We start from the raw sequence: 13,882 nt of genomic DNA on the forward strand, positions 1-13,882 counted from the left end.
TTTTACAGATGAGGAAACTGAGGCACAGAGAAGTTGTGACTGCCCAGGTGAGTATCAAGGCTGGGATTAGAATCCAGGTCCTCTGACTCCCAGGTTCGTGCTCTTTCCTCCGAACCACACTCCTTTTCTCATCCTCAATGAAAACAGTAATGCTAGTATAATAATAATAAGATAATGCTGTGTGACCTTGGGCAAGTCACTTCACTTTCATTCATATTTATTGAGTGTTTACTGTGTGCAGAGCACTGTAATAAGCGCTTACTTCACTTCTCTGTGCCTGTTTCCTCATCTGTAAAATGGAGATAAGATCCCTGCTCTTCCTTCCTCTTATGTGGGACAAGGTCTGTGCCTAATCTGATGATTTTATATGTACCCCAGCACTTAGCACAGTGCTCGGTATGTTGGTGAGCACTTAATAAATACCATCACTATTATTAGAGAATCAGCATGGCTCAGTGGAAAGAGCACGGGCTTGGGAGTCAGAGATCGTGAGTTCTAATCCTGGCTCCATCACTTGTCACCTGTGTGACTTTGGGCAAGTCACTTAACTTCTGTGTGCCTCAGTTACGTCATCTGTAAAATGGGGATTAAGACTGTGAGCCCCACAAGGGAAAACCTGTTTACCTTGTGTCTCCCCCAGTGCTTAGAACAGTGCTTGACACATAGTGAGCACTTAACAAATACCATTATTATTATGCATATTGTTTTGACTCCCCAGTTCTTTACTACATCTTGCAGGGAGAGGCTTCTTTAATGCACTCAGAGAATAAAGGAGGGTGATCCCTTCATTTTCATTTCTTCTGAGGATTAAACAAGAGGAAATAGGCTTAAATGTCAGCATGGTGTAGGTGGGTCAGAAATAAGAATTTCCTAACGGGGTTATAAGGCACTGGAATACTATTCCAAGGGGATGTGTAAAGTCACCTCCTGGGAATATCTCGGATGTATTATTGTCGAGTGGTCCAGCACCTCCCTGCCTAGAAGCAGGGCATCGGGAGGGGTATTTATGGCTTCAGTTCTCCCGGGCCTGCTCTCTGCTAGCCTGAATATTAGGCAACAAATCCAGTCAAATGCAGCCAGACACATGGGCTGGGGGTGGGGTCGGGGGAGGTGGCAGGTATTTAATGAAAAATCATCAAATGTGCCTTAGGTTAACATCTTGGAAAGAAATTTTAAAACTGATGTAATCCAAAAGCCTACTCAGTGTGATTTTTTTTTTTAGGTAAGCCATTTATTTTAACTGTTCATTAGAGGAACTCAACAGAAATTGATAAATGTTACTTTCCATATAAAGCCCTTAATGCGCTCAGATGAATGTCTGCCCAAATTGATGTTTAAATGATACTAATAATAATGATAATAAAGTAATTGTGGTATTTGTTAAGTGCTTACTATGTGTCAAGCACTGTTGTAAGCCCTGGGGAAGATACAAGGTAATCAGGTCAGACACAGTCACATCAACTCTGCCTGTAACTCTGTCTGCTAGACCTTCAGTCTTTTTCCTTTGAGTAATCTAACGTTTGGATGAATGAATCATCCTTTGAAATGAGGGCAGCATTATCCCGAGGCAGCTAGTAAACTTTTTTAGCCTATTTTGGAGAGTTTTCAATAATTTCAAGTGCAATTTACTGGGGATTTTATACAAGAGGAAATTGAAAAGTGTCTGATGCGCAGTGCAGAGTGATTGTGAATTCGATGCCATTCATTGATTCATTACGCCGATTGAGCTTCACGTAACTATAGAAATAGTACAGTTAGAATGTGTCGCGGGTAGGCCTACTGATCCCAATTGTTTCTTCTCTAAGAGCTGCAGTTTTGTTAAATTGGGTTCAGTTCCTGAGAAATTTTGTGTGTGCATGCCTCCTATAGTGTACTAACTTACCTTAATCGGTCACTTCCATTGATTTCAATAAGAGTTATGCACGCATGCAAAGAGTATTTTGCTGAGAGCCTCACTGTTGGCCAACTGGATATAGAGCACTGTCATCTGTCAGTACTAATTTAACTGTGATACGTTGCATTCACAATTTATGAAATAGATTGGCCACTCTCTAATCACACTCAACTTGTTGGAGTAACATTCAGAATAAAAGGATTGCTGGTGTTTCAGCCTGATGCCTTTAAACAAGAGAACCAGCATATATAATGTAGGGAATGACAATTTATAGACTTGAGAGGAAAATCGTTAACTGTCTGAAGTGTAAAAGATGAGCTTCCTTCCGGTATTGATCTGGAGGTGAGACTAGGAGAATAAGGCTCCATAAGCACTGGTTCTGTCTGGGTGGTGCAGTACCCGCTGATGGTAGGCTGGGCCCTAATGTGAGATTAGCCCTGTGCAGATCTGAGCCCAAACCAGCCCTTTCTACAGGAAATTTCTCTGAGCAGTGCCACAGTTTTGGAATCCCATCCAGCCCAAAGCAGACAATCTTATTTAGAAATTCCTATTTTGAACCAGCTTGGGTTTGGTGCTTGAAAAAAAATCTTCCTCGCATTAATCAAAAAGCCCATTTAGATGACACCACACTTTCACTTTCTGCAGAGTTTTCAGCCCTCCCCCCATCCCCCCAAATCTGAACCTCCAGCATGTTACGTTGAACAATGGCATTACTTAATCCTCCCTCGTGAGTGACATTAATCTGAAGCGCTGGGAAGCGGGTTGGTTGTGATCAAAGCTGGGATTTGTGATTGCTGTCGTTTATCAAGACTGAACTGAAGGCAAATCACTGTGGTCTTTCTTCTTACCAGGCTCATGCCAAAGTCTGGCATCTCTACAATACTTCATTTCGTCCTACTCAAGGAGGCCAAGTGTCCATTGCACTTGGCTCCCATTGGATAAATCCTCAAAACATGACTGAGAATGACATCAAAGAGTGTCAAAAGTCCCTTGACTTCGTGCTGGGCTGGTTTGCTAAGCCCATATTTCTAGATGGCGACTACCCCCAAAGCATGAAGGATAACCTCTCATCTCTTCTGCCTGATTTCACTGAATCCGAGAAAAGGTTCATCAAGGGCACGGCTGACTTTTTTGCTCTTTCCTTTGGACCAACTCTGAGTTTTCACCTCTTGGACTCTCAAATGAAGTTCCAGCAGTTGGAATCCCTAAGTCTGAGGCAGCTCCTTACCTGGATAGACCTTGAATATAACCACCCCCAGATATTCATTGTGGAGAATGGCTGGTTTGTCTCTGGCAGTTCCCAGAGAGATGATGCCAAATATTTGTATTATCTCAAAAATTTCATTATGGAAACCTTAAAAGGTATGGCTCTGGATCAAATGCTGTTTTCCTACCAAGGTCCTTTAGGGAAAAAAATTCGTCTATTAGGTTAGGTAGCTTATATGTCAGTTTCCATTATAAAGAAGCCTGATCATCCTCATCATCATCAATGGTATTTATTGAGCACTTATTGTGTGCAGAACACTGTACTAAGCACTTGGGAGAGTGCAATGCAACAGAGCTGGTAGACACATTCCCTGCCCTCAACAAATGTACAGTTTAGATATTAAAATTATGGAAATTGTTAAGCACTTACTGTGTGCCAAGCACTGTTCTAAGCACTAGGGTAGGCACAGGTTAATCAGGTTAGACACAGCCCCTGTATCACATGGGACGCACACTCTTAATCCCCATTTTACCGATGAGGTTACTGAGGCCCAGAGAAGTGAAGTGACTTGCCCATGGTCACATAGCAGATGTGTGGCAGGGCCAGGATTTGAACCCAGGCCTTTCTGACCCCCAGGCCCAGGTTCTATCCACTAAGCCACACTGTTTCTCAAAATGATGGTATTTGTTAAAGCTCTTACTGTGTGTCAAGCACTGTTCCAAGTGCTGGGGTACATACAACCTAATCAGGTTGAGTAGCCAATCATATTTATCAAACACCTGCTGAGTGCAGAGCACTGTCCTAAGCACTTAGAAGAATATTACAAAGTTAGAAGGCACTGTCCCTGCCCTCAAAAGGCTACCAGGGAGGACAGACACCCAAGCACATTATTATAACAGCAACAGTTGCCCTTTGCACTTGAAGAGTAATTTTGAAATTTCAGTTCTCTTAAGCCCTTCACACTTTTATTAGTATTATTGACTCAATATGTAGTCTAGAAAATGAGGTCTGTAGAAGTGAAGTGACCACATTCTTGTTGGGCTTTCAATACCTGATTCTCAGTTCTATGCTACTACCCGATTTCAAGCCATCTAGCACCTAATAAGCATTCATTGAAGATGGTCCTTTGACAGGGAAAAAAAAATGAAACTTTTGGGAAGAAATGTTTCTACCACCTGTAGAAGTAAGGATTGTTGTGCTTTTAAAAAAAAATCACCTTTGAATGAAATACAAAAAACAAAACAAGAAACCAGGCCCAGTAGTAGCATATCCTATATCGCATATCGCATATCTTTTAGACTGTGAGCCCACTGTTGGGTAGGGACTGTCTCTATATGTTGCCAACTTGTACTTCCCAAGCGCTTAGTACAGTGCTCTGCACACAGTAAGCGCTCAATAAATACGATTGATGATGATGATATCGTATTTATGGTGAACTTGCTTTTGAGGTTCTGTCATCTGTGAAATTTTAGAAGTGATCAAGTTGACACATAGTCAGAAAAGAAACCTGAGCTTACCAAATGCATTTTTACCAAATTGTTGGCCAGCTGACTCTAAATATCTGTTTTAACAAACATTTTTTTTAAAAGGTGTGCTTTTATCAGTGTCATGATGCTGATACTTCCTTTGAACCTCTCAAAGCCTTCCTACCCACCCGATCCGTGAAGGGCACGTGTTAGGAATCCAGGTCCTTCCCTCCTTGCCCTTCCCGAGGTTCATCCCAAGGCCAAGCCAGTTGGTCAGTGGGCCCTGGGCCAACCCAGAAGTGGGTCTGTGCTCAATCCCAGCAGTCCCAGGGTATGCCTATGAGGACATGGAATTCTCCTGGGAAATGATCCATGGTGGCCTTCGTCCTGCCCTGGCCTGCAGCCCCCACGGCCCCGGGGGAGGGGGTGGTCTTCCAGAATCCAAATGGGTTTGTCTCAGGGTTGGATCCTGTCACATTTTTCCCCACCCTTGGGCGGCCCGGTCGGTGAACACCAGGGAATTGTGGAGATGCCAGAGAGTTGTACTCCCTTTCACTAATGTGGTTTTTTTTTTCCTCTGTCTTTGTTTCCACAGCCATCAAATATGATGCGGTCAATGTCACTGGGTACACTGCGTGGTCCCTCGTGGATGGCTTTGAATGGCACAGAGGGTACAGCATTAGACGCGGACTGTTCTACGTCGATTTCCTGAGCCGCGAGAAGAAGTTGCTGCCCAAGTCTTCAGCCTTGTTCTACCAGAAGCTGATCGAGAGGAATGGCTTTCCTCCCTTACCTGAAAATCAGCCCATTGAGGGGACATTTCCCTGCGGCTTTGCCTGGGGGACCGTCGACAACTACATTCAAGTGAGTCTGCGGGCTGCAATCAGTCCTCCCACCCAGGGTAGATACAAGTTAATCCGGTTAGACATAGTCCCTGTTCCACAGGGGCTCATGGTCTAGAGAAGAGGGGAGAGCAGGTATTGAATCTTCGTTTTACAGACGAGGAAACTGAGGCAAAGAGCAGTTATGTAACTTCCCCACAATCACACAGCAGACAAGTGGTGGAGCCTGGATTAGAATCCAAGTCTAGATTCCAGGACTGTGCTCTTAAGAACAACCAACAAAGCAGCCCTACCCCCACAAAGTCAGGGGTGGGGTGAGAAGAAAGTTAATGTGAGGAAAAACTCCTTTAAAACATGGGCAGTTGTATTTACTCTTCCTTCTCTTTTCGGACTGTCATGCCTGAGAGCACTACATGAGTAGGGAAAAAAACCTTTCAAAGTTGAAATCCACCTTACTGATACTGGAAACCCCAAATGTCCCCATACGTTTTCCTCAAAATAAAAACTCAAGGGACTTTTTTGTTTTATAAAAGGCTGGGAAATGTGTCCCTGTTCCTCTGGATAAGTACTGCAAACCCCATTTGTGACCCTCTTGTTTTCAAACCGACTCAACAATATCGGCCATTATTTGTTATCTAACCGGCCAGTGGTTGCGATGAAACAATAGCCTGTGGGATCAATAATTGTCTAACGCTTTGATTTGGTCAACCCAGAGCTCTGCAGAAAGCACCAACCCTACAAGCTCTGAACACTTTCACCTCCAAAGGGCATTCAAACATTTTCTACAGCGAAGCCCATCACAGTGGAAAAATGTCCCTGACAGCTTCCCCACAGTATCGGTGGAAATGTAGGCATTGGAAATCTACAAGGGACAATTCTCCAGAAAAACAATTTCCCTCTGACATGTTTGTTTTATTACCTTGCTTCATAAGCTGTGCATGGCCCCTCCAGAGAAGGTAGCGGCTTGATGTGTAGCGGCCTGGTAAAATCCCTCCAGACTCATTCATTCATTCAGTTGTATTTATTAAGCGCTTACTGTGAGCAGAGCCCTGTACTAAGTGCTTGGGAGAGTACATTACAACAATAAACAGACACATTCCCTGTCAACAACGAGCTTACCTTCTAAAGGTGGGGAGACAGACATTAATAAAAAAAAAAATTGCAGATTTGTGCATAAGTGCTGTAGGGCTGGGAGGGGGGAAGAATAGAGGGGACAAGTCAAGGTGACGCAGAAGGGAGTGGGAGAAGAGGAAATGGGTGGGGGGCTTACTTGGAGTAGGGTAACCACTAGGCTTGAAACAGGGTCAGATGAAGAGCTCCCTAAAAGAGATTTAGAAAAGTGGCCTTCATCTATGACATAGGCCGAGTGAACGTTATACAGTTTGTACCTTTCTAGGGCAAGGGAAATATTAATCAGCTTTATTGATTGAGTGCCGGTTGTGTGCAGAGCACTGTACTAAGCACTGGAGAGAGTCCAGAAGAGGTAGGAGTCAATGTCCTGGCCCCTCAAGGAGCTTGGCTTGATTTTATTTTTGAATCTTGCCAGTTTTTCCCAAGACATGTATCTTTTGCTGCCTACAGTGAAAAGTTGTTAGTACTACTACTACTACCTTAGTAGTAGTCACTAAGTAGTAGTAGTGGAGATGATTAAAGAAAAATTATTTAGAAAAGTTGGTCTTTAATTTCAATGATTTTCTTACTGTTAAGTGAATCATATCTCAGTATGGCCCTGAAATAAGATTATTCCTTTCTGGTTATCTTTCGTCTACTTTAAAATGTTCCAGGTTGATCTACTCATTCCTCTTTCCATTGGCTTATATATGCAATTAGACACATTAGCTGTCCTGTAGTATATACACCGTATTTCATTTGTTTCATATCTGTTTCATTCAGAGATGCATTTTACCACATGTAGAACAGGCATTTGAATACGAAAATGATCGTGCTGGGAAGGAAAATTCATTTATTTTTAATTTTGAAGTGTGGCTATGAGGGAAGCATTGTGCAACTCTACAGCCATTTATACCCATCCTCATTACTTATATATAGTCAACTATGTGTTCAGTTATTCTTTCTATTTACTCTATTTGTAAATATTTTCAAAGCCAGTCTGTTTGGGCAGCCTTATCCCTTGACAGGGACCTTGGGCTTTCCAAGCACCTAGCGCAGTTCTGTGCATGCAGTAGGTGCTCAATAAATGCTGGTTTGGGCTGAATTCATCCAACAGTAGTTCTTGTTACGGCTTATTTAATTTCTTAGGTTCTCCTGCCTGTCCAGCTGAAGCTAATATTTCCTTTATCTTTCTTAGGTAGACACAACTCTTTCCCAGTTTACTGACCCAAACATATACCTGTGGGATGTCCGCGAGAGCCAGAAGCTTATTAAAGTGGCCGGGGCTTTTACCCCAAAGCGGGAGCCACACTGTGTGGACTTCGCTACCATCAGACTCCAAATCTCCTTACTTCAGGAAATGCACATAACTCATTTTCTTTTCTCGTTGAAGTGGGACCTGATTCTCCCCTTGGGCAACCAGTCTCAAGTCAACCATACGATGTTGTACTACTACCGGTGTTTTGTTAGCGAACTAGCTCGGGTCAACATCACGCCGGTGGTTGCTCTGTGGCAGTACACCCCGGAGCACCAAGGACTCCCCCTCTCCTTAGCCAAGCACGGGGCCTGGGAGAACCCCCAGACCATCCAGGCCTTCGTGGACTACGCCCAGCTCTGTTTTAGAGACCTCGGCCCCTACGTCAAACTGTGGCTCACGATGAAGGAACCTTTCCTGCAGAATCTGACCTACTCCGCTGGGCATAACCTGCTGATAGCCCACGCCTTGGCCTGGCACGAGTACGACAGATCGTTTCGAAGCTCCCAGAAGGGCCAGATCTCCATAGCCCTGGAAGCCAACTGGGTGGAGCCGGCCTGCCCTTTCTCCCAGAAAGACAAAGAGGTGACCGACCGCGTCCTGGAATTTGGCATCGGCTGGCTCGCCGAACCCATCTTCGGCAGCGGGGACTACCCCCAGGTGATGAGGAAGTGGCTGCACAGGCAAAACAACTTCCTCTTGCCTTATTTCACGGAGGAGGAGAAGAAGCTGATCCGGGGCTCTTTCGACTTCTTTGCCTTGAGCCACTACACAACCATCCTGATGAACTGGGAAAAGGAGAATCCGGCCAAGTACGATGCTTATCTAGAAGTGCAGCCCATGAAAGACACCACCTGGATAAACTCCCCCAAAATGGTGGCCGTGGTGCCCTGGGGGCTGCGCAAGGTCCTTAACTGGATTAAAGGCAAATACGGCGACATCCCCATCTACATCACTTCCAACGGCATTGACGATGATCCTCATTTGATGCAGGATAAGCTGAGGGGGTATTATCTGCAGAATTACATCAATGAAGCCTTAAAAGGTAAGAGTCCCTTTTTGTAAGCTCCTTAGCTCTCAAGCCTCTTGGTCTTCCCTATTTTCAGTGTCATTTAGTCGGTGGTATCTATCGAATGTGTGTTACCTGGGAGAGTACAATACAGATTAGTAGACCGGATCCCTGCCCTTAAAGAGGTGACTGAAACTCTCAAGTCTGAAAGACGTCAATTCCCACCTCCTCTGTCTAAAAGTCCAGGTGGTCCGGGGGGCGGTCAGTGAGCTGTGTTGTGGACAGTATTTATAGGGAGTCTTCAGAGGTTCCCCACTTTGCTCCATGCCTCTGGCTATCTGGTTTTGGGGGTACCTTCAGGAATGGAGCACCCTGAGAGGGTGGGTTTTTTAGACATGAGGGGTTGTGTCTTCTCTGTAGTAACAGGACTTCCCAGTTCCTTGTAGACATAAGCCGTCCACTAGACAGGCTCTTTCCATGAGAGATGCATGATTGCTCTGAGAGATTGCTTCACGGTGTCATGAAAGACAAAAAATAAAAAAATATAAATCCAATTCCCTGCTTCCCAAATGGGGTTGCAGAGAAGGAAGAGGTTTCCAAGTCCCCACCCAGAATCACGCCTCCACTTAGGTCCGGGGATGGGCAAGAGTCAGCTGGCTCCCTGCAGGAACCATTTTCTGGCTCAGAGGCTCCTGGTGCTCTTATCTTTTCTTTTTCAAAAAATAGTAAAGAGGGTGTGAGAGAGCATACTGAATTTGCAAAACTTCCAGTTCCCTGTGCATGAGGGAGAACTGAAGTCATTAAGTTTGAAATTAAATTTATGGAGACCCGCTGTCCACACCGTTCATGCTTTCATAGGCCTTACTCTAGAGTTGATGGTACAGTGATCTCATTCTCAATTCCAGGCACTTAATACAGTTCTGTGCCCAAAGTGTTCAGTAAATATTACCGATCGGTAGGCATATTTTGAAGGTACATACTGTGACGTAGGATGGGAAAAATCATTTTTAACTACTGTGCCTGTGTAGTAGTAGTGGTAATGGTATTTATTGACCAGAATCTGAGGGTAATGTGAGAGCTAAGAGCTTGGGAAAGAACCACAGCTCAAGCTATCTTCCCTGCCCTCAAGAAACTTCCACCGGCTTGAGACCAAGCAAAAGCATAGTGGGAGGTTGTGAGTGCCAAAGTGAGGAGGTGACAGTTGGGAGAATATGCCCTGGAGAGAAGAAAAATTAATGAGGGAAGCCCTCCCGGAAGAGGTAGAACTTTAGAAGAGTTTTGAACATTGGGAGAGCTGAAGTTTTCCACGTATGAACTTAGACCATGAGCTCCATGTGGGACAGGGACTGTGTCCAACCTGATAAATTTGTATCTACCCCACTGCTTAGAATAGTGCTTGACACTTTATTAAGTGCTTAACAAATACCATTTTAGAAAAATGAAAGCAAAGGAGCAGTGGGGAGTTTGTGTGCAGAGGGCTTGGGGGTAGGTGAGATGAGAATTAGGAACAGTGAGTGGTTTTCAGGCAGTGTTGGGCACTAAAATTCCTTCCCTCATATTTTTTTCCCCCTCCCTGAAACACTGCTGAAACCAAAACATTATTCACAGTAAACGTAACCAAAAGTATTAATCATTGCTTCCTCTCCTGTTCTCATGGCCAAAGGCACTATTTATTTATTTCTTCCATTACTCCTGACTATTATTTTCTTCCTCTTGATATTCTCATGTGTCCAACTGCTTAACTCTAATTTATTGTCATGCTTGGAACTGGAAAAATACCTATAGAAATGATAGTTTGTTTCCCCTCCTTGGCACAAAATCTCCTCTCCAGTCCATCTTCCTGTTCTTTCTTCCTCCTCTTGAATCATCAGGTTTTGCTTTTTAGCTGTCCCCAGGACTGCTCAAGGTCTTTGCCCATTTCTGCCACTTCATTCAATCGATTGATCAATCACTAGAATTTATTGAGCACCTCTTGGGCTTTAACCATAATCCAGGCTGGCCTGGCTACTCGTGAGGGAAATTTAAAAATCGTGCAAGTTAAAAAGAAAATGATCTGGTGCTTGAAATCAGGGACCAAAGGGAATATCATTGGATTAAAAGAAGACTGGAGAGGAAAGCTTTCTTCAGTGAACAGACGGGATCGGATCCAATGCCAATAATTTTCGGGAGAGAAAGTTATTTATTTTTTTTAATAATGGAAAGGGGATATTGCCTAAGCACATATGTATATATTCCTCCATTCCTGGATCATTTATACACATATATACACTTTATCCTCTATTGGTTCCTCCTATCAGAAATTTATTTTAGTGTCTGTCTTCACTCTGTAGAGTGTAAGATCCTTGAGGGCAGGGATCATGTCTGCTAACTCTGTTGTTCTCTCCCAAGCAGTTAGTAAAATGCTCTGCTCTCCGTAGGGCTCGGTAAATAGTAGAGATTGATTGTTTCATTCTTTCAGTCGTATTGAGCGCTTACTGTGTGCAGAGCACTGTACTAAGCACTTGGGAAGTGCAAGTCGGCAACATATAGAGGTGGTCCCTTCTACCCAACAGCGGGCTCACAGTCTAGACGGGGGAGACAGACAACAAAACAAAACATGTAGACAGGTGTCAAAATCGTCAGAACAAATAGAATTAAATCTATAATTCTGTTGATTGATTGAACATGTCAGTTCCGTGGGCCTGACTGGAAGGTTTAACTTCATTTCTATGCCTTGTCCTTGGTTAGTCTTTAAGTTGCTAAGCTCTTTGGTTTTTTTTTAAAAAATATATAATTGGCATCTCCCACCTTTCAAGCCCCACAGAGTCTCCTTTTCACATAATGTGAAAGGATGGTAGAACACATTATTTTAACTATTCTTCCCCCTCCCTCTTCCCTGTCCTTTCTGTTTTTCTTTGTACAGCCTACGTATTGGATGATATCAACCTCTGTGGCTACTTTTTTTATTCGTTTAATGACCGAACCTCTCCCTCGTACGGACTCTACCGTTATGCCGCTAATCAGTATGAGGCGAAGCCATCCATGAGACACTATCGTAAAATTATTGACAGCAACGGCTTTCCGGGCCCCGGGACTCTGGGAAGGTTCTGCCCGGAAGAGCCAGATCTGTGCACCGAATGCAGCTTCTTCCAGACCCGAAAGTCCCTGCTGGCCTTCACCTCATTTCTCCTTTTTGCTTTTATCGTTACCATTTCTCTGATCATTTACTACTCCAGGGCCGCACCTACCCCCCAAAAACTGAACCCCCCGGGGGGTGGAGGGAAAGACAAACCCCTGGGCGGGATACTGCCTTGATCGTTCCTGCCTCTCCCAGGGCTTTTCACGCTTCTCCTCTTGATGTTCCCAGCTCCAGATTGTCATTCATTGTGGTCAGGCTGAATTGTTTCCCCCCACTCCCTTTGGTTGAGTTATTTGCAAGTAGGCAAGATGCCAAGCTCGTTATTTGCAACAACAGGCAAATTACCAAGCATCCTTTAGCCTGCCATCACCGGGTATCGGCCTTCTTGGTGAAGGGCAGTGGAATCCTGAGCCAATAGTCCCCTCTTCTCTCCCCCGCTACCCCCTGAATTTTCAAAACTGGTACCTAGACCTCTGATCTGTGAACCAAAAGGCCTTGGAGTGACAGGTGCTCCCCAGTGGGTCATTCTCAGATGAACACCACTCGCCATTAGAACTTTTTGGAGCACGCCAAGGGGTCCTGAGCCTAACTAGGCTTGGCCAGAGCCAGCCTAGGGTACCCCACCTGCCATCAGTGACGATGTTTATCGCGTACCCACTGGCCTCAATGCCCTGTACTCAGCATTTGGGGAAAGCAGAACGGAGCACGAGATACGTTCTCGGCTCACAAGGAGCTGCTGCGCCAGTGGAGGAGCTTAAATTAACCTGCCTCGTGACAGGCCGGTCACTTAGACCTACTGAAATCCAGTTCATAGTGTGGGCCTCCCCCAAGATTGCCTCCTGTGGGGAAGGAGGCCTCTTAAGGGAGGTCGTGGGTTGGCTTGTGACACAAGTGCATTAGCATTCACTGAATTCACTGGAAAATTCTGTGCTGTGAAGTGTGCTCTTGTGGTGTAGACAACACTGGAGGCGGGAAAGAAGGCAGCACTGGTTCTGGAGTCTGGAAGGCTGGATCCTTCCCTCGTTCCTCTGAGGGTTTGGGAATGCTAGCCGCTAGCGTGGGGGCGGGCAAAGCCTCTTGCACTACTTCAAGTTGATCACTGTCTACACCCCAGCTACTGGAAAGCCCTTTTTGTGCTGTTGCGTGTTTTACTGCGACGCAGATGGTTTTGTTCATATTTTTAAATCTTTGATGTTTGCAGAAGAGTGGAATTCATGCCAATTTTAAGAGGAATTTTTACCGCTACCGCATTTGCCTCAGATTTTTTTTTTTTTGAGTTTGTGTTTGAAAGACTCATAAGTGAACAATCCTGGTATTAGATCATTAAAAGATGCTCTTGCTTTGGCCATATGGGTCGTTCTGCCTTTCCTTCTTCCTGTGTTATTTGGGCGTCTGTCTCACCTGCAACACCATAAGCTCCTTGAGGGCCGGGCTCCTGCGTCCTAAATCTATTGTGTTCTCCTAAGTGCTTACTACAGTGCTATGCCCATGGTAGGCACCCAGTCCTATTGCCTGAGTGATTGATTTGCTGCCGACTCTAGAGCACATCTTGGTATCTGGTTTGAACTTTTGGTGCTTCTGTAAACCCCAACTGAATGTGTGGGTGGTTTTTTTCTTTTTAACGCTATTTGTTAAGCCCTTACTAGACACCGAACTAAGTGCTGGTAGATACAAGCTAATCAGGTTGGACGCAGTGGTCGTCCCACATGGGGCTCAGTCTTAATCCACATTTTATAGATAACTGTGGCACAGAGATGTTAAATGACTTGTCCAAGGTCATACAGCAGGTAAGTGGCAGATCCAGGATTAGAACCCAGTTCCTCTGACTCCCAGTGCTCTAGGCCACACTGCCACGTGGTGGTAATTTTATCTTTTTATTAATTTTCTCTGGGTTGTAGGCCCTTCTCCATCCCTGACCCCATCCTCCCTCTTGCATCTGGTGGGAACTTTTGAGACGGAGGGTGTCCTGGAGCCTGAAGGA

The 13,882-nt window shown here is 44.7% G+C and overlaps 1 protein-coding gene across 1 annotated transcript in view; it reads left to right on the forward strand.

The window, feature by feature from the left end:
* The window catches only part of KL (klotho), a 29,505-nt gene extending 16,256 nt beyond the window's left edge, over window positions 1–13,249 (forward strand). The window contains 4 exon segments of the mRNA XM_038761769.1: window positions 2,746–3,256; window positions 5,163–5,431; window positions 7,718–8,819; window positions 11,686–13,249. Of these exon segments, the coding sequence (XP_038617697.1) occupies window positions 2,746–3,256; window positions 5,163–5,431; window positions 7,718–8,819; window positions 11,686–12,077 (2,274 nt within the window). The 3' untranslated portion in view covers window positions 12,078–13,249.
* The last annotated feature ends 633 nt before the right edge of the window (window positions 13,250–13,882 follow it).

Source organism: Tachyglossus aculeatus, chromosome 20 (assembly GCF_015852505.1).
Source record: "Tachyglossus aculeatus isolate mTacAcu1 chromosome 20, mTacAcu1.pri, whole genome shotgun sequence".
In the NCBI taxonomy this organism is placed as follows: domain Eukaryota; kingdom Metazoa; phylum Chordata; class Mammalia; order Monotremata; family Tachyglossidae; genus Tachyglossus; species Tachyglossus aculeatus.